The 20,762-nt window shown below is 56.5% G+C and overlaps 2 protein-coding genes across 8 annotated transcripts in view; both read right to left on the minus strand.

The window, feature by feature from the left end:
- Positions 1–1,186: 1,186 nt before the first annotated feature.
- Positions 1,187–7,439, minus strand: Amn (amnion associated transmembrane protein). Its single transcript, XM_040742438.1, has 12 exons — positions 7,318–7,439; positions 6,719–6,837; positions 6,600–6,644; positions 3,153–3,240; positions 2,815–3,032; positions 2,565–2,702; positions 2,362–2,470; positions 2,186–2,268; positions 1,946–2,093; positions 1,689–1,866; positions 1,508–1,604; positions 1,187–1,425 (listed from the first exon to the last, which is right to left on the minus strand). The coding sequence occupies exons 1-12, from the start codon at positions 7,358–7,360 to the stop codon at positions 1,315–1,317; spliced, it is 1,377 nt and encodes a 458-aa protein (XP_040598372.1). The 5' UTR covers positions 7,361–7,439; the 3' UTR covers positions 1,187–1,314.
- Positions 7,440–11,858: 4,419 nt separating this feature from the next.
- Traf3 (TNF receptor associated factor 3) overlaps positions 11,859–20,762 on the minus strand; it is a 107,518-nt gene continuing 98,614 nt past the window's right edge. For all 7 annotated transcript variants that reach the window (XM_040742446.1, XM_040742447.1, XM_040742441.1 and 4 more), the window contains 2 exons: positions 18,484–18,658; positions 11,859–17,757 (listed from right to left, as the gene is read on the minus strand). In XM_040742446.1, the coding sequence (XP_040598380.1) occupies positions 17,186–17,757; positions 18,484–18,658 (747 nt within the window). In that variant the 3' untranslated portion in view covers positions 11,859–17,185. The remainder of the gene's footprint in view (positions 17,758–18,483; positions 18,659–20,762) is intronic.

Genomic DNA, 20,762 nt, shown 5'->3' on the forward strand with positions numbered 1-20,762 from the left:
GAATTCAAGACCAGCCTGGTCTACAAGAGCTAGTTCCAGGACAGCCTCCAAAGCCGCAGAGAAACCCTGTCTCGAAAAACAAGAGCAAAAACAAAGTAATAATAATAAATAGAAACAACACACAAATCCTGTTCATGGGGTCTTTGCTTCAGTGAGTGGGTAAAATAATGTTCCCTAAATCCTGCTTCCCCAGTGTCCCAAGAGCTGGGGAGATTTGCCTCCCACTACCTCCAGGGTAGAACTCGAACGTGTGTGCGTGTGTGTGTGCGCGTGTGCGCGCGTGTGTGCAGGTGTGGTTTTGCTCCATTTACATAATCAAGCCAAATTTGATGAAACTGGATTCTTTGTTTTGTGTTTTGAGACAGGGTCTTTCTATATAAACCCTAGCTGACCTGGAACTCACTCTGTAGACCAGGCTGGCCTTGAACTCATGGAGATCCGCCTGCCTCTGCCTCCCAAGGGCTGGGATCAAAGGCTGCGCCACCAGCGCCCGGCCTAAAGACTGATTCTTAGTGTTGAGTGCTTTCCCTGCTTTCACATATGTGTTCTTGTTCAAGGAAGTCAGACGTCCTGGGGATCGGCCTCAGTTCCCCACTTGCAAGGCAGATGTTTAGCCCACTGAGCCCTCTCCGCAGCCCCTCCACCCCATCTCTTTGCCTGTTTCCTCTGTTTACTGAGACAGAGGTTTGCAGTTTTGCCCAGGCTGTCCTCGAACCCTCTATCCTCCTGCCTCCAGTGTTAGTGCTCCACCATGCCTAGCACTGGAACTGCTCTTTCCTACCACTCTGTAAGCGACAGTGGGCAACCCACAGTCAAGCGATGGACAAGCTTCCTGCACACTGTGTGACTACAAACGCCCAGAACCCGACAGACAAATCAGGACGGGTACTGATGCCACCGTGACCCGGAACCTGGCGGCGAGCTGATTTAAAGGTCACCAATTGCTTCCCTCTGACAAGAGACCAAACCTGGCCAGACCCACAGCTCCGTCCCAGCACCAATGGCCATTAATTGAAGCTGCTGGGCTCAGGGGCCACACCTAAAGCCCAGCTAACCCTGGAGGCTAAGTCTGAGAGACACTTGAGCCCCGGAAGCTTAAGGCCACCTCCAAAGGAAACGCCATGACTTTGCTGGTGAGAGCACTTGAGGGTCTGAGGTCGGAAGTGTGACCACCCGTGCTAGCAGGTTAGAAAAACAAACAACCTTTATTGGACGAGGTAGGCCTGTCCTTGCTGTCCGGAGAGAAGTCGTGGTCTCAGAGGGGGTGAACAGTCTGCAGGTTGGAGGCCCGGTACTCACTCTCCCAGGGGACGGTCAGGCCTCTGCCTCTGCCTCCCCCGCAAAGAGTGGGTTAACGAAGTAGCTGAAGCTGGTGTCAGTGTCCGCCTTCTGGGCAGAGCCCAGCTGCTCCACCGAGGGCTGCGGCTGCGGGTTACAGGGTCAGGGGTTTCAGGGTGCCAGGTACCAGCCCCTGGGCAGGCTCCCAAAGCTCCTCCCGCTATCTCACCTGCTGCTTGAAGACCATCACGTCGAAAAGCGGGTTGCGGAAACCCAGCGGCAGCCCAGCAGATGCGGCGGGCTCAGCCTCATCACGCCTTCTCCACCTGCGGGATGCGGGCGGGCGCAGGTGAACCCCGGGGACAGCCCCGCCAGCCTTAGGGAGCCCGCCCTCGGGAGGGGCGGCGTACCTGAGCCTCCCGCTGCGGTGCAGCAGCAGCAGCATGGTCCCCAGCAGTGCCAGCAGCACCAGGACGGCCACACCGCCCGCCATCCAGGCGCCGGACCCTTCCCGATCCAGCGCGGAGCCTCCATGCGCCGGCCCGCCCGAGTGCCGCAGGGTGGCGGACAGGATGCCGAGCGCGTCGCCTGCAACGGGGGGGTGTCAGCGGCGGCTCCGGGGCAGCCCGGGCGGCGGAGGCGGAGGGGCGGGAAGGATCGAGGGTACCTTGTGCCACCGCGTCCTGCAGGAGCGCGTGGCCCAGTCGTCCCGCTGCGCCTGCCTCGGGCCGGGTCTCCACCAGCACCACCTGGATCTCGGTGCGGGCGTCGCGCAGCACCTTGGACACAGCCACCTGCAGCCCCTGGTATTGGGGCTGGGGGTGGGGGAGAGGGTTGATTCGGGGTCTGCCTTCGGGCTGGGGGCGGGGGCGGGAGAGCCGGGGGGGCCTCCGTGGGGCCTCGTTACCTGCTTCAGAAAGAGGTCCAGCAGCCGCGCTCGGTACCGCTCCAGGTTAAATGTGGGGTCGTGGGCCAACGACACGATGGCTCCTGCGAGGAGAGGGCAGACAGACGAACGTCGAGGACCCCAGCAGGAGAGGGGAGCCCGCGGGGAGCGCGTTAGAGGGCGGCCGGGGCGCTCACCGCAGAGGCCGCAGCAGTGTCCTTGCGGCAGTAAGGGGTCGCGGCAGGTGGCCTGGGGACAGCGGCCGCCCAGGGGCTGCAGCAGAGATGCGCAGATCCACGGCAGTGTCTGGGTGGAGGCGGGGGGGGGGGGGGTGAGGGCAGGAAAGCGCAGCGGCAGCCGCGCGCCCCACCGCGGCTGTGCCCCGCCCAGGCTCGCTCACCTCGGGGTAGCCGCAGACGCAGCCCGACGCGTCGGTGCAAGCCTGGGCGCCCACTCGCAGCGCGCCCGGCCCGTGGAAGCGCAGGCGGCCCTCGCGGGACGCCAGGAAGGCGGTCAGGTCCTCGTCGCGCGTGAACGTCTGCGGGTGGCGGCGTCACCGACCGGCAGGCAGGCGAGGAGAGAGTCTGAGTGCGCGGGGGCCACGGGGACGCGCACAGGGCATGGCCCCGAGCCCTCCCGCGCCCGCTCACCTGGCCCACGGCCGAGACGCTGCGGACGAGCACCGGGTTGGGGTCCGGGCCGAGCGCCACGCGGAAAGACGCGTCGCGCGGGAAGAGGACGTCGTCGTAGCTGCATGGCACGCGCTCGGCGTCCACGGAGAAGAAGCCGCTCTCCTGGGCCGCGGAGCTCCACAGGTGTGGGTCAAGCCAGGAGAAGCGGTCGGGATTTCGGAAGAGCAACGGGGCGCCTACGGAGACGACACGCACCAACCCACGCCGCGCACTGAGCCCCGCCCTCCAGAAGGCACGCCCACGCTAGCCACGCCCCGAGCTCCGCTCCCGAGCCACGCCCCCTCCTCCTTTCTCACCCGAGTTACAAGCCGGGTCCGAGCCGACTCCTGCGGCGCTGAATGAGGCTCCCGAGGCCAGGACGAGCTCCCCGTCCAGCGGCAGGAGCTGCGGGAAGGCGCGGGCTGAGGTGGCGCATGGCCCAGGCACCCACTGCGCCCAACTAACCCCTCCCGGCCACCAGGAGAACCCAAGCTGCGACGTTGGCGGGGATCCAGGGGAAGGAGTCAGGGCCCCGAACCTTAACTTGGCTGAGGCTAACAGGGAGAGCTGGGTGTCACCAGGGAGAAAAGGGACGGGTGTTGTGCACCAGACACAGCATGTGCCCCGTCTGAAGGACCCCAACTCTGGGCTGGTGCCGAGGGTCACATAGGTGGCAGAGTCTGATGCTAAGAGGGCTGGGCACAGCTGAGACCCTGGAACCCAGGGGGCAGGAGGTGACATTTGCCAGCACCCAGCACTCTGGAGAAAGGTCCTGGAAGCCAAACTTCAAAATGTTTATTCGCCCCTGGGAGCCCCTCACCACTCAGATCCCGTTCTATGCTAGGAATACGCTGTGGGGAAGGGAACATACCATCTCCCCGTCCCCCGAGCCCCAGGACCCTCAGCCCTCCATCCTTCTCCCAGGGTTTGAGGGGACAGGGCGAGCCGCTCCTCACAGGTTATCAGGCAGCACCCACGGCCCAGGCTCCTGGCCCCACTGGAAGCCTTCTCAGAGCTCCAGACTGCCCAGAAGCCCACAGCAGAGAGGGAGAAGCAGGCACAGGCCAGCTGCTCACTGAATGCAAAGGAGCCCACCCACGTCTGGGGACAGACGAGCTGTAAGTGTGGTAGCAGGAGCGTACACTCGTGGGGAAGGAATGCGTTTTCTTAAAGGGGCCGGGGCACCGCTCATTGTGAAGCCAGGGCCCTGTCCCTAGCATCACAGAAAATGAAGAGAACCGAAGGGAAAGCGTGAAGAGAGCGTGGAAAGCCAGCCCAGTGAGAAGGGGAAGCATCAGGACTGATCCCGCTGAGGGCGCTCAGCGGCAGGCCAAATCCAGGAGAATGGTGGATGACTAAGAACCAAACTCATATACGAGGGCTCGGGGAGGCGGAGGCAGAACCATGAAATGACGCGGGGAGCGTCAAGACCCGAAGTCGGGGAACTTCTGCTCACATGCCAGCAGGCAGAATCCAATGCACATGCACACACGTACAGTATGTTTCAACTCAAACGCAGAATATTCTAGCATCAAAACAAGGAAGAACAGATCACACGGGGTATAAACAGACAATGGTGGGCTCGAGAGATGGCTCGGTGGTTAAGGACACCGACAAGCGGCAGGCTCAGTTTCCAGGCCCACATGGCGGCCCACAACCGGCAGTTACCTGGCGCCCTCTTCTGGCCGCTACTGGTGCTGCACGCACGTGTTGCCAGGAGCTTGTTAGTCTTTTTTTGAAGAACGGAAAGGTGGAACTTGCATCTCAACCCATTAGAAAATGACACCGAAAAGCTCCACAACCTACCCAGTTGTTGAAGAGGCTGCCAGCTTTAGCAATAGAACTTTTACAGTATTCTAAAGCGTAATGTTCTCCTAACGGAGAGCCGGCACGGCGCCCAGTAGAGAAATGTAAAGTGCTTTGTCATTAACAACGTGACAAGGGCTCCTAATTCCGTAGGAGTATTGAGAGCATGGCGAATAAGGAAGGAAAAGGGATACGCAGGGCTGTAAACAGGAGGTATGGCTGCCATTTTCCATATGAGAAGAACCAACAATTCTAGAATATAATTTTTTTGTTTGTTTAGTTTTGCTTTTTGAGGCAGGGTTTCTCCATGTGGCTCTGGTTGTCCTGAAACTCGCTTTGTAGACCAGGCTGGCCTCGAACTCACAGAGATCTGCCTGCCTCTGCCTCCCGAGTGCTGGGCTTAAACGATTGTGCCAGCGCTTGAGAGCATCTTAAACTCTTTGAGAGGAATGAAACAAACATGGGGAGTCGCAGCCCGTGCACTGGCTAGTGCTCTGTTGGACGCACACACCAGTTCTCTGCAACAACCAGAGCCACACAGAGGACCCTGTGCTGAGCCGTAAAGCAGGAGAGCTGGGCATTTCCCCAGCAACAAAGACGGAGACAGAGATGGAAGTGGGTAGGAGGAGAGAGAAAATCCCAGGGAAGAATGCATGAGGGTTTGGTGAGGTCCAAGATGAGGGTACAGGGTATAACTGGGAGCTGTAGGGGGCTCCAGAAAACAGGGGTGACATTCTGCCTCCTCAAAGTGACCCAAGCCCTTGTCCGTCAATAGACTTCCTTAGGCAATTCACACCCTGGGTCCCCCAGGATGCTGAGGAGGAGGAAGAAAGGTAGTGCCTGGGAGGCGTCCACTGTCCACTGTCCCTGAGGCCAGAGAGGTCGGGGCAACCTTGCCACAGCCCAGACAGGGACGGTCCTCTGGGCCTGCCACACCCGTGAGCCCCAAGTGCACACTCAGCGAAGGATGGGCGCGGTTAAACTTGGACACTGAGCCTTGGCTGGCACTCAGAGCTGTAATCCCAGCCTCTTGGAGGGGAGACGGGAAGATCAGGAGCCCCAAGTCAGTCTCATCAACATAGAATTCAAGGCCAGCTTGGGTTACTTGAGACCCTGATTCAAGGAAAACATTATTTCTTGCTGGCCAGTGCTTGGAAACAGGTGAACTGCTGAGTTTGATGCCAGCCTGGTCTACAAAACAAATTCCAGGACAACCAGGGCTACACAGAGAAACCCTGTCTTGAACAACTAAAAATAAAAAACATAACAAAAACAAAACCCAAACAAACAAGCAAAACATGGGCACTGAGATTGAGATTTTCCATTTGAATTGCCATGAAATACTGCCCTTTTGGTTTGGTGTTGTTGACGGCTCAGCGGTTAAGAACATTGACCGTTCCTACCGAGGACTGGGGTTTGAATCCCAGCACCCACATGGTGGTTCACAAACATCTGTTAACTCAAGCTTCACGTGAATCCCGCCCTCTTCTGGCCTGTGCACTCACTGCACACATGTTGTACACAGACATTATGCAGACAGAACACCCACACACAAGGGGGGGAAACTTAAAAAAAAAAACACCAAAAACACACCACCACCATCACCACCACCAAGGGAACAGAAACAAAACCCTCACTTAGTCTTAGCTCCAACCACGGGGATTGATTTCGAATCGCCAAGGCCATCAGCCCCTGGCGCACTGAAGCCTTAGCATGTGCGGACTAAGCCTTTTGCTTCTGGCCCTCCCTGCTGTCTGGGTCTCTGCGTTTTGCAGGTTGCTAGCGTGGCCTCCAGGACAGGGAAGGGCAGGCGGCTTCCCAGAGCCCTCCTTACACAGCAGACTGGGGGAGGGGAGAGACCCCATGTGCTCTCTGACCCAGCGGCTCCCGTGGCGACGACGCACAGAGGCCTGGGAAGGGGCATTCGGCGACCCTGTGGCCACAGCCCCGAGCCTTACCATGTCCGAGATGGCGTAACTGTCTCGCACCAGGACCGACACCATCTGCAGCAAGAGGAGGCGTCAGCTGCGGGGCTGGCAGGTCCCCCACCCAGTGCCCCCCGCCCCCGCCAAGGCACCTTGTCCGCCGGGAACTGGACCGCATCGCCCGCGCACGGGGTCCGGTTCTGGATCCAGTTGGAGGCCGTATCGAAGTAGGTGTCGGGGACCCAAAGTTTGTAGGCGGCCCGAGTCAGGGCTAGAGAAAGGAAGGCTGTGTGTCTGTCTGTCTCCCTCGGGGAAGCGCCCTGGTGCAGATCCGGTCCCCGAGATGGCCCTGGCCCGGGCGCTGGTCTCTCAGCGCAGGCCAGGCCCAGGAGAAGCCCTGCGCGGCGATCTCCAGTGCACTCCTAGCCGATCTGCAGAGCCCGCGCAAGCGTGCCCCCTCTCGGGACGTCGCCCTGTTCTCCCGTGCGACTTCCCGGGGTCTACAGGGAGCGCCCCGGGCGCAGAGAGGCTTCCCGGAGCCAGGAGCCGGCGGCCCCCTCCCAAGCGCACAGAGAAGCTCCGCAGGGACCGTGCGGTTCCTCCTGGGCATCGAGGGGCTCAGCAGCCCACGCCACAGGACGGGGACGTCGAGGCAGGCAGGCTGCGGACGCCACCTCCCTCCCCCACCGTCTCCTGAGATCGCGACCCTCGGGCCTGGGCGAGCAGCCTCGGGCCGCAGACCCCCGCCTACCGCAGAGCTGCAGCCACAGCAGGACCCGGCCCGGAGCGCACATCCCGCCGCCGCCGCCGCCGAGGCTCTCCCGTCGCAGATGGCGGACTTTGCTCCGCCGCCCTGGGTGACCGGGCGGGGCGGAGGGGCAGGGGGCGCCCAGACGTTACACATTTACCTCCGGCCCCGCCCAGCTGTGTCCCGAGGCCCCTTGGAGGAATCTTCTCAGCGACCTTAGCGTCCGCCCTTTGGGACCCGAGGCCCTGGGAGCCCGGTAAGAGGGTGTTGACCTGACTCTCCCCGTGACATGGTGACCTGGCCCGGAGGTGGCCAACAACCGTGGCGTCCGCGGTGTCTGCCCGTCTTCTCCAGGCCCGAACCCCTGATACACGGTCTGCAGGGGTGTGCTGGATGGAGACTGGGGGAAGCGGGTCAGAGCGCGGGTGTGTGGTGGTTCTGCAGAACAGGCCGGCAGGGCAGGGTGGGATGTGCCTGAGGGACGGACCATGATGACGAGTGGGCAGAAGATGCTCATGTGGACCATGGACGGGGAATGATCCACGGGGGAAAGAAAAAAAATAAAAGGACAGTCAGTCACCAAACGGTGGTGGGGTGTGAGGGCTCTTATGTGAGTTCAGGGTGGACAGCGGCTCCCGGTGCTGGGCATTAAACACCTGGGAGCAACGGGTGACAGTCGTGACTGGAGAGTGGCCAGGTGGATGGCAGGGGTGGCTGAGTAGCGGGTGGGTGGTGGCCGTGTGGCGAGCAGAGGGACATGACTAGGTTGTGTGGGGACGGCGGGTAGGAGACTGGGCTGTGGAGGGTGTGCGGTGGGGGGCAGCTGGCTCACAGACGACAGAGAGGTGGCTGTTGCTGAGGGTGAAGACGTTGGTGGGCACAGCCTGACGGAAGAAGGCTGCTTGAGGTAACGGAGGGAGAGGTGTGGACCGGGTAGTGTCCACCTTCGGGGACACTGACAGGGACACTGACAGGAGGACGGAGAACGGGCGACGGGGCAACAGCAGGCTGCTGGGAAGTTTCTCCCGGGCCAGAGGCACTCATGTAACTTGGGAGCTGCCCCCTGCGATCCAGCCCTGCCCAGTCACTGGTCCCCGTGGAGCAAAACGGATGAGTGCAGCAAGTGTCAGGGAGGGAATGCGAGGGGACAGGGTGTGCCGGTTGACCTTCCTTGTCAGCCTAACTCATCTCCATGGAAACGCCTCTGGGTGTGTCTGGGAAGGTATCCAGAGTTGAAGCCCGCAAGACCTGCGTCAGATATGGGCAGGGGAGGGGGTTTCAGACTAAACAGAGGCGGGACCAGGCTGAGAGGCCGAGCTCATGTCTGCTTCCTGAAGCACACCGCAGCACGGCCAGCACGGCCAGCACGGCCAGCTGCCGCATGCCACCAAGTCTGTCCAGCCGTGCCCTCCGTGGGCCCAGATACCCGTTTCTTTCCTGAGGTTGCCCTTTGTTGGGTGTTTTGCCACAGCAGGGGTGTTGGAGGAACCACTTTGGGTGGTGATAATGGATGGACGGACGCCGGGGCGAAGGCACGCCTGTGAATGGTGGATGGATGTGCGGGTGACGGGAGGCAGATTGGAGGAGGGTGGTGGTGGACAGAGCGGGGGACTCATCCCCTCATCTGCGAGCTCCGGCCTCACCCTCCACTTCTGCTTCATCCACTAGGGGGCACTCGTTTTCACACCCAGGTTAGGCCCAAACCGGCCAGGGACCCAGCTCTGTTATTTGGTAAAGTTGCCTTCAAAGGGGGCATCAGCACTCTTGGCTGGCTTAGCAGGGTAACTATTGAGAGGGGCTTGCGCTTGGCCTCCTGTAGCACAAATAATAAAAACCCAGAGACAGGTATTGGGGTTCAAGCTGAAGATCAGATAAACAAAACAGCCAGCCACTAGCTCAGGCTGGGGCGATCCTGTGCTCGGGACTGCAGAGACTGAATGCCCCAGGGAGACCCTGAGCTCCTGTCTTACATACCTCTCCAGTGCTGGGATTAGAAGCGGACACCGCCACTGCCCAGCTTCTATGACTAACTAGCGTGGCTGCTGGGATTGAAGGTGTGTGCCACCACTGCCTGGCCTCTGTGGCTGTGGCTAGCTTTGCATCCTGATCTCCAGGCAAGCTTTGTTAGATCATAAACAACACGTCACCGCAGCCCCCTGCGAGGCCATGCACAAAGGAAGTGCTTGGGCATCACATTCTTGTTGCCTGTTGTTCTGTTTCTCACTGGGGAGGAAGCGCTGTGACAGCCTGGGCTCTGGCTCTCACCCTGCACCAGTTTGACCCATGGGACACACTTGGGAAGGGAGGTGGAGGTGCCCGGGCCAAGAGGCTTCCGGTAAGAGGCAGCACTAAACACAGCAACGGGAAGGGTGGGTCACAGCTGCAGCCAGGGCGGGCGTGGCTGGGAGCAGCATGCTGTGCGCCCACAGAAATCCCTAGATTGCAAACACAACCCCTGGCCGTCAGGCACGTGTAGACACACACTTGTGAGTTGGCCAGGACCTTCACAGGAAGTGGGAGAGACTCAGAGCCCTAAAGAGTAACTTGGAGCGCTCACAGCATGGCTGCTCCAGGGAAGCGCAGAGCCAGGGGCTTGGCAGTTGCTCTTTCGGCCCGACTGACATCCTGTATCAGATTAGCTGTGCACAGTCAACCTACACATGCCCGGAAGTCATCTCTCTCACTGGGTCGCTGACAACGTCCACCACGAGGCTTCCCACTGGTTCATTGCAGCTCTTCAATGGATGCTGCATCTGGTTGGTTTCGTGCATGGCCATTGTAGCTCCCGGCCTACCTACCCCAGGGCTGTGGGAACCTTGAGTGACAGCGTTGCTGGTGCTGCACTGAGGGGTAAGCAAGGGACAGATGGACAAGGGTGTCTGTAGAAATTGAGCGCCAGCCGGGCGTTGGTGGCGCACGCCTTTAATCCCAGCACTCGGGAGGCAGAGGCAGGCGGATCTCTGTGAGTTCGAGGCCAGCCTGGACTACCAAGTGAGTTCCAGGACAGCCTCCAAAGCCACAGAGAAACCCTGTCTCGAAAAACCAAAAAAAGAAAAAAAAAGAAAAAAAAAAAGAAATTGAGTGCCTATTGAGGCACTGAGGCAGGGGTATGGGAGGCTAGGATGTGGACAAAGAGCCAGAGGGGGGCAGGGACGTTGTTGCTGGGGCTTGACGCAGCTTTGGGGAGGCGGAGCACGGGAATTGGATGGGTTGGGGCTAGTTACTCTTGAGGTTCAAATGCTGGGAGCTGCCGACCCTCTAAGCCTCTGGCTCATTCTTCAACTTAAGACTTGGAAGCCAGTTTCCCCTTCCTGTTGGGTTTGGGACAGCCAGCACGCGGTGGGTAGTGGGTAATCAATGGGTAGGCAGACGGCGGCTCCAAGAGTCCTGTTCGGAGAGCGCCATTAAGTCACTGGCCTCTCTCAGGATAAGGAGCCAGCAGCCTTTGTCCTTTCTTCCCCCACACAAGGCCAGCTGTCGCCTTCTGCCCCTTTGCTTTGAGACTGGAAGGCCACAGGTCTCTGGGTCAGGGGAAGCCACAGCTGGGGGCCACTCCAGGTTAGACACCCTGGACACCCTTTGTTCCCCTTGGGCGGGGTCCCAGCAGGGACAAAGGCTGCATGGCTAGGAGCAGTTTGGTTGGTGGTATCCCACTGAGGAGCAGCTACAGAGCAGGTCCTGTGATCTGACCACCCACAGTGCTGGTGGCCGGCAGAGGCAGGCGGATCTCTGTGAGCTGAGACCAGCCTGGTCTATAGTCTCCGAAGCCACAGAGAAACCCTGTCTCGAAAGACAAACAAACAAAAGACCCTACATAGTGTGTGTGTGGGGTAGGGCTGCAGGTGTAGGGTCCAGATATCTGAAGTCACCAGAGGATTCATCCTATGTGGGAACTCGGGGACAGATGCTATCATGAGCCCTGACAGAAACCTTCACAGATGTGGGAGCATTAGCTTGCTCAAGACATCCCTACTCCAGGGGTCAGCCCCTGCCATCCTTGCCCTCCGGCCACAAGGCCTGCCAGCTCCCAGGAATTCCCTAGGTTCCCCTGTTTGTATCATCTCCCCTCATCTTCAGGCGTGGGCCACCGGGGTGTGTGCAGGGCTCTGCTGCAGGTGGCCCTGAAGCACTTATGGGAGAATTCCCTGTGGGAGGGTTTAAGCAGGCTAGTAAAAGTGGCTTTGATTTCTCCAGCAGTTTTAAAAGTGAGGTATGTCGATTACAATCATTCCACTGTAGACTTCCCAGGCTCCAGTGTTCCCATTTGTGGTTCTAGTTACGTGGCAGCATCCTGCAGAGCTGGTGCTGAGTGATCACTGGCTATAGGCAGCAATCTCCCACAGGACAAAGAGCATGGGCCCAGGCATGAGCAAGCAGGCCTTGCTCAGAACCTTCTAGTGTCTCAGGATGGTGGCAGCGTGGAAGGAAGGGTGGTCCCTTCTAGCCAGAGTGTGCCTAGGCAGATGTCATTCAGCCACTTGTGAGAACACCTGGAGGAGGCCCAACCTAAAACCCAGCAAAGACAGACTGCAATAAGAAAGCAGGACTCTTAAATCAGCTTTATTTTCCTCTAACAGACACTTTAGCATTGCAAAATTTTGCATTCTACAGTCTTACAAACTTTATTATTAGCAGCAGAACAGAAACATCGCAAGACCTCAAAACACAAATAAATACCAAATGAAACTACACGTAACATACAGTAAACAAAATACGAAACATCATAATGCTATCAGAAATGAGACATGTTGCTAACTCCTACTGACAGGATTATTGCTGAGCAATAACTCACACTGTCTCGGTTTCTTAGAAGAGCAGAAGAACACAGGATGCTAATCACTGGTCACAATCACTTGGACTGTCAAGATGGGGCCTCACAGCGAGCGGTTACTACAGACGGCAAGTGTCAAAACAGGCAGATTAAAAATACAGTCAAATCAGAGATTGGCCTTCTTTGGTCTTTGTTTTTGGGCAATAGAACTGAACACCAGAGGCGTGCCATCAGAGAAAAGAACGCAACTCCACACAGCGTACATTGACCCCACTTCCTCAGTCAGCGCCTACAGATTCTGAGGGAAATCCTTGGAAGGAGGGCCGGCTTTTGTGTTTTCCAATTAGGTCATGTAGTTGCCTTTGAAGGTTATCTCACTGACTAAGGGGACTAACTACGGTGTAGGCCAGTTGCCGCTGACTACGGGGGGAGGGGCACAGTGAGCCTGCACCTGTCACCTCCTCTCCACAGTGAACTCACAAGAAAGACTCCACACATGGTGTGGCAGGGGAAATGGCTGCTTGGGCCTGCTTAGCCTACGCCTGCCTTGGTGTGGGCCACTGCCCGCCTGCCTAGGAATGGTGCCCAGGAAACCCTCCAAATGGACGACAGGCTGGGATATGTCCAGGCCTTTGGGACAGGCTGCTGGCCTCTTCTTACTGTCCACACTGACCTGGCTCCTTGATGCCACAGTGCCCATGGCAACCAATACCAGCTGGGGTGAGACGGGTAATGACGGCTGAGTCGCTTGCCAACTGTATCGCCTCATCAGACCCAGACCCTGTGGACGCATTCTAGCCTGGAGAAGAGCTGCTATGGATTTGCAAACGGAAGACAGAACCATGATCTTAGTCTGAGAAGATTTGGGGGCAGACCCTCATTTGTCACACACCCTCAGACACAAAATGGTATGCCTGGAACTCACACGAGCTCTCCTGCAATCCAGTCAGGAAAGTGCTGAATTGAAAGTTTAAAAAGAAAAGGAAAGGAAAAAAATCGTACCCTCAGCTCCACCAAGCTCTCTCCATTCACTGATGGTCCCAAGCAGAGGGACGTACAGGGTAGGGGCTGACCGACCCTGTCGCCTGTCAGGTGGGAAATATCTTGGCCAAGTACAGAGTGCAGCCCCGCAATGCTTGGCAGTGTGCAGGGGGAAGGAGGAGGCAAGGGCCGCGCTGTGGGCACTGGCACTCCCCTGGCTTCCTCTTGGGGGGCAGGAGTAGCCCGCCCAGGACCCTATTACTTGGCATGCCCAGACACCCTCCCCTTTGCTGGATGCTGTCCATCGGTTGTCAGGCCTGCCATGGGTGACTGCTACCATACTGTTCAGTTACAGCGGTATCATTAATGTCGGGCCCAAGGTGGCAGGCATGTGGTCCCAACTCCAGGAGGGACTCTAGGGCAGACTAAGGAGACATGGGAAGGTGGCTAGCTACCGGCAAGGGACTGTGTCTGACTCTAGGTCCTCATTCAAAGGGAATCTGGTGGCGGCAGGTCTGAAACCCTGCTGGAGGCTGCCCAGGGAGCAGAGCCATAGTGAATCACAGCTCCCTGGAGTCCCAGTCCTGGGAGGAAATGGAGAAGACAGAGAAAGAAGAGGCAGGGCGGTGGCCATAAGCAGTCACCTCCCTTGGCTGACTGCTGGGCTGGCTTAGGGACACTGTGCACAGGCTACTCCAAGAAGGGGAGATGGGCGTGGACTGTGGTGTAGGACCTCTCAACGGCCCTTTGCTTCTCCGAATGCTGAGCATGGGCCCTAGAGAAACTGGTAGCTGGGTGGGCTGGGGTGTGGGCCCTGCTCTCCTCAATGAGCCCATCACACACACACACACACACACACACACACACACACACACACTCACTCACTCACATACTCACTCTCACACTCACACACTCACTCACACACTCACACACATACACTCACTTACACACTCACACACACTCACACACAGTCTCATCCACCGCTGTCTTACCCACAGCCTGGCATGCTACACAGCTTCGGTTGGGTCTGTCTGTCCCTAAGAAGTAAGGCAGGCCCAGCCAGGGCCCTTCGGGCTGCCTTCCTTTCTCTGACCAACGAAGGTGGAAGGCGCTCCCTCCCTCCCTCCCAGTCTTGTCCTGGGCTGTTACTGACACAGGCTTTCAGCTACTCACAAAAACCATGGGGCAGGCCTCAAGACACATTGTCACTTAGTGGCTTGCATCTTCCCAGGGGCAGTTTTGGGCTGGCACGGGATACTGCCTCAGGTATGCAGGAGTTGTGTCCAATTTCCTCATGGAGGCCATGACACAAATGGACCCTTTAAAGGATGAGCAATTGACACTTTCGCACAGCCAGATACACATACTGCATGGCCAGCCTGTGAGGTGGTGAGGGCTGGCTGCCAGGACCGGCAACAGGGCCTCCCCTGTGCTGAGACCACAGCCCCAGCCTGGCCCAGGTGGTGAGCACCGAAGGGGCACCGAGGAATGCTGAGACGGAGCGGAGCGAGGCACACCCAGGTAGGACACGGCAGCTCCACACCTCCCAGGAGACGTGCCGGGCACGTCCTTCACACATTGAGACAGGGCACAAAGGAATGAGCTTGCCCACTATTCTATTGTTACCAAGAAATGCAAGAGACACTCTACAGAACAGAAAGCTGTGACATGCTGGACCCTCATCCCTGGGGACAACAGTTAGCTACTCACATCCTGCAGGCACCCAGGGGAAGCCAGGAGGGCGCTCATCACATGGGAGAGTCTTATAGAAGTCTCACTCCCAGGGCGGGAAGGCCTGAGGACGCCTCAGGGTCACCCTCATACCAGGCTCTAATCCTAAAGACAGGCAGGTTTATCAGCCCATGACGTTGCTGGCCTCTACCCATTGGCACTGTACTGACTTCTTCAAAATGGGGTGCTGCAGGGGTGTCTCTGTTGCTGGCACCTGGCCATGGGAAAGCTGAGGTCAACTAAGGATTGCCAGGTGGTCCTCCCAGCTCCAGGCCTCTGGGGAAGAACCCTGGGGGACAGGCCTGGAGGAAGCAGAGGGCTCCTCTCAAAGGACGTGGGCTCTGCAGTCTTCCCACCGACTCACCCCAAAGCAGTCCCAGCAGAGTGGAGAAAGGAAGGAGCAGCAGGTAAGAACCAAACGTTTCAGCCATGGTGGGCAGGGCAAGTGCTGGAGACCACGGGGCAGGTGTGCAGGAGGAGGGCACTTCCAGCAGGCACTGGGGCAAAGGCACACCCAGGACAGATGGCAGCACCAGAGACAAGGTGGGCCATCGGGCACCAACCCAGCCGTCCCCGCGCGACCATGGGGAGAGCCCAGAGGCAGGCAGTCTGAAGCGCGGGCCCAGCTGGCCAATTGTGGGCACGCCTTTTGGGCAAGTGGCACAGATGTGGTTCGCACACATTGGTTTTGCCTAAGAAGCACCCGTCGCGTGTAGCACCCATCAGTGTGAGAGCACCATGAAGTGTGGTGCATAGCAAAAGGGGCACCGGGGCAGGGCTCCAGGCTTCTGTCACAGTTAGACCATCAAGAGACGTAAACAGTGAGCTCAGAGTGCCAGCTGGGCAGGGTGGGGGTGTGTGTGTGTGTGTGTGTGTCACTGACCGTCCTTCCACAGGGAGGCCAGGGCCACTGCTGGCCAGCCTCCCAGACCAGCGGTCCAGTCTTGGGAATGCTTAGGACAGGGGGTTTCTCCTTCACACTACGGGGAGTAGGGGTTTTCAGGGTCCTTGTGGAGACCTGGAAGGGTGTGGCTTCTGCTCACACCTCCTTCCCCTGGGGTGGGACTGGGCTGCTCTTGGGGGTCTAAGTGGGAATCTGTATTTAGCAGCAGAGCCTCCGGATGCTGCCAATGGAGGCCTGGCTTCCCCAGGCAGGTTCTGAGTTGTCTGAGGGCCCTGGCAGAGACAAGGATCTGGTGGTGGAGAGAGATCTGGTTAAACTATCACTTTCTAGAATCACGGTGAACGCAAACCCAGGGACAAGAAGCAGCATGTCACATCTAAGGCACATGTACCGTATGCCACCATCTCTGAGCACAGACGTTGCTTTCGGAGATCATTAGCTGAATGCAGCAGTATGACAGACAGTATGAGAAACGCTTGCTGGGGCCTCCTGCAGCACAGGTCACCTGCCTATCCCCGGACACTGGACACTGGAGACCACGGCTGGTGCTGTCAGCAACAGAGAGAGCTTGTCTAAACATGGGGCAGAATTTTAAAAACCTACAGGACTTTGTTTAGAACTCCAAAGTTCAACTAGTGCCCTATTTTAGGGTGAGAACAGTTTACGTCTGAAACGATGCACAGCATCCATGAGCACTGTCCCTCTCACAGTCATTGTGAAGTAGTGTCACTAACTACGACAGGCATCGAAGCGCTACATTTCTAACGAGAAATAACGACAGTTTGAATATCCTCTTTCCTATCACAAGTGATACCCAGTGTTTGATATTTCACATTTTCTTCCAAGAAATATCAGTCTATCAACGTTTTAAAACAAAATGTTTGCAGTAACAATTATTTATAGAACTTTAAATTAAAAATGACTTCTGAATTTAGAGACTTTATGTCTACTCAGGGCCTTCTGACAAACAAATTATTAAAACAGAGACCAGATGAGGCCTTAAAAATAGACAATATACTATATTTGAAACATGATTGCACTCTTGAATTTTAGGATGAATATATCAGAATTGTATTATTATAAGTTCACCTTTTAAATTAACATGCTGACACATCCAGCTACCTCCACATGTGTTTTCTTTTTGGTGTTCAAGTTAAGGAAGAAAAATCATGTTTCTTTTTAGCATATATGTTTCCACCTTAATTAACTAGATCTTTAAAAATGAAATGAAACCTTCTGACAGCAATGTTTATCTTGTTGAAGGATAAAGAGCTCTTCAGAGCGAGTGTGGCTAGTCTATTAGGAAATCCGTTGGGTCTGTTTTCACGGGTGGCCCCTGCTAGCCACGCATCCTCCTCCTCCTCCTCCGGCTGCTTACCCTGTTCCACACGGTCCTTTGTGAGGGCGAGGACCTTCGTGAAGACAGACCGCTTCAACCCCCCAGAGGAGTTACCTTCTGCTGAATCCACCTCCCCAGTTTCTTGTCAGGGGTCAGGCAGATCCGAAGTATCCACTATGACTTTAATAAAAATTGTATCATCTTTAATATACGTCCCATTCTCTAGAACAGTTTGGGCAACAAAGACTGGGCAGCCAGAAGCGATATTCATCTCTCCAGTGGGCTTCTTGAAGCTGCTGCTGTTGGGATCAGGCTTGAATGCATCTCCCAGATGACGTCGAGAGGACCCTTGATCCATCAGCATGAGCGTCACTTTCTGCTTGAATGGCCATGGCAACAAAGCATCATATTCTCCACGCATAATGACAAAAAACAGCGACAAGTGTGTCCCTTTTCCCATTCCGTCCCCGTTCAGGTAGACCCTGGCACACATCTTATAGCCAAAATAGCCCGTGTAGAAAGGCTGGCTGTAGAGAGACAGGGTCTTCCCCATGACGGCCTCCTGCTTCCGGCGCTTGTAGTCACGGATCTTCCAGATCAGCACACCATTGTAGCTGGCGGTCTCAAGGACCTGGAACCGCAGGTCCATGTCAGCCAAGCGGATGTCATGAACACTCAGCATCTGGTCATGCCGGCTCAGCTGGGACTCCAGCAAGCCTGCCACAGGCAAGAAAACATTTGGCAAACAAGTCATACACACATCAGAGAAGCACATATGCACCAGTGTCGAGAACAGCAGCCCTCAGATGTCACTGTGACTGCGGAGGGCAGGCAGGTGTGGGGCCTCTGGTAGCCACAGTGTACCAACTGTCAGGCCACAGCTGTCAGAGCCTGGCTACCTACTTGCTCATGCTCCCCTGCCTTACGGCCCTGGCATCCACAGGGACACTAGGCTCTGAGTCTAAGCTGTCTCCTATTCTATTCTAACCACATGCCCTCCATCTGCTTAATCCAACCCATGTAGCACAATAATCTACCCTTACCCCCAATCCTTCCATGTAAATCATCACGCACTTATTCAGACTCAAAACTACAGGCACACATCTGCTCACAATGTCAGAGACTCTTGGACAATAGGCTGCCCACCTCCCCTGCCTGGCCGGCTCCTGTCTCTGGGCCCTCAGAGTGTCAGCAGCATCCTGACCAATAGGCCCTGATATCCTATAATCCAGCCTCTCTAAGGGAGGGCTTTGCGCTCCGCCATACTGGGGCTCACGTGGAGAGACACATCTCAGTGAAAACCCGTCTCTGCCGGAGGACTTAGTGTGCAATACCCATGCCTCAGGGGGCTGCTGCGAGGCTGCGGGTGCTGTGCCTAACACACCACTTCCTTAGGCAGTGGTCCAGGGCGAGTGGGAGCAGCTGCCTTCCCAGTGCCCTCACCTGTGTTGCGAGCCGCCTGTCCAGCACTCTTGTCCACGCTTTCCAGCTCAGTCACGCGGTTCTGCAGGGACTCCACACTGCTCTTCATGCTGTCTGCTTCCTCCCAGTTCTGCCGGAAGGGACGGATCTCCTTGTCGAGTTCTTTCAGCTTCTCTGCCTGGCTGTCTATTACTCGCTTCCAGACCAAAGGGGTCAAGGGTAAAAACCAGTTAGAACTCTGGGCATGCTGTGCTGTCACCCCCAAATGCCAGGTGGGGCTGTCAACTCCTGTGCATCCAGTGGCTGACGCCCACCAGCCTCCCGGGGATAAGAACTGTACAAAGCACAGTGCTGACAGCGTGCCGTTACATCCAGCCGGCAGGGCACAGCACTGCAAACCTCAGGTGTGTACATGACCAGAAGCAGTTCTTCCTTTTGCTGCCCATAGTGCCAACACAAGGCCCCATCTTAGGCCACACTGCTCGTCTGTCACACACCTGCATCCAGGCATCATGCAGATGCCACCAGCTTTCCTTTCAGAACCCTGACTTCACTCACAGATATCCCCCGCCTGTCAGCCTTACAGACATGTCACTAGACTGCCATAACCCTCATCCCTTGTTCCCATATGAGCCTCTGGCACCACAGGTGGCCACAGGAACAGAGGAGAAGGGACTGAGGTCAAAGTCTCATCAGGTGTCTACCAGCCAGTGCAGGGTGATGGAGTCAAATCATGACCAGATGATGGCACTGTCTGCCAGCCCAGCTGCCTGGCTCAGAACAGATGTGCTGCCTCTGTTCTGTGACTATGGAGAGACCTAGAACTGCCAAGGCCCAGGAAAACAAACAGCTCCCTCTATCTTCCTCTACCAGAGACCCTGAGCATTGGTGGTCAGAGAAGGCTTGCTGTGGGTCCTCAGGCCTAGGAAGAGCTAAGGGCACTGGCCCACGAGAGTAGGCTCTCCACTCGGGGAACCAGAACACATGCAAGCAGACACACTGTCCTGACACAGGGCCTGCCAGTTTTGCACTCTCTTAATTTAAGTGACTCGGAAAAGCTTTCTACAGAAACATAGCACTCCACTTGTGAGGGTAACAGACTCAGGCTCCAGCTGGGTGTTTAAGGGCTGTCAGTAACAGGGAGGGCTTCATGTTCCAACCTGTCTGTCTCCCTGTGATGGAGTTTCCATTCTTGCAAAGAGTCTACAAGAGCTCCAAAGGCAGTAAAGTAGCTCTGGAGTGCTGGTCACACAGGCTGCTCAGGGGACAGCCCCAGGGACAGCCTACCACCTTCACTTCTTTTGAAGAAGTCTACATTTGGAATTCTAGGTGTCGGTACCTTTGTTGGCTGTGACCAACCAGGAAGGAACAAACAAGGCAGGTCTGGATTCTCTCCCGAGTGAAAGGCTGATGCCAATCTCCCTGATGCTGACATTTAAGAAGAACGAGGAGGGGCTAACAGGTAAGAATGCTTGCTGTGCAAACACGAGTATACAAATTCAAACCTCTACTATCCATGCAAAGAGCTGGAGATGGCTGTGTGTACCTGTAAACCCCAGCTCTGTGGAAGGAGAGAGAGGAGGAGTACTCCAATTCAGCGAGACTATCTCAAGGGAATAAGGCATCGAGTGGAAGGCAAGGACACCTGGCCCTTCTTGTACCCTCTAGGCACACGCACGCACACACTCACACACACACAGCATAGATACACACACATACACAGACACACTCACACACACAGCATAGATACATACACACACATACACAGACACACTCACACACACAGCATAGATACATACACATACACAGACACACACGCACTCACACACACAGCATAGATACACACACACACACACACAGACACTCACACAGCATAGATGATATCTTTAATCCTCAAAAAAACCTTCTATGTCAATGTGTCTTTATTTTTGGCTGTGTGCCTAGCCTTTAATGGCTGAGCCATCTTTTCAGACCCATGTCTATTTTAAACAAGAATGTATAATCAGAGAAGTATTTGGCTCTGTAAGAACTGTTTTCTGGGGGTCAATTGTATTGGCGTTAATGCACACCCACAGCCATGGTGTTCTCTGAATGAACTGCCCTCATAAAGGAAGCTACAATGGGTACTTATATGAAGGGAAAGCCTGACCATGGAGGGAGAGACGGTGCTTGGTTACTCAGAGGACCAAGGGGGAAGCCCTGACTTGTCCCTCCCAACAACTAGTGACATGCATAGGAGGGACAAGACCACAGCACTGGCCCTCCCAAACAGTACAGGGCATCGCCTCAGCACCTGGTAA

The sequence above is a fragment of the Mesocricetus auratus genome, unplaced genomic scaffold (genome assembly GCF_017639785.1).
Source record: "Mesocricetus auratus isolate SY011 unplaced genomic scaffold, BCM_Maur_2.0 Super-Scaffold_15014, whole genome shotgun sequence".
Taxonomy (NCBI): Eukaryota; Metazoa; Chordata; class Mammalia; order Rodentia; family Cricetidae; genus Mesocricetus; species Mesocricetus auratus.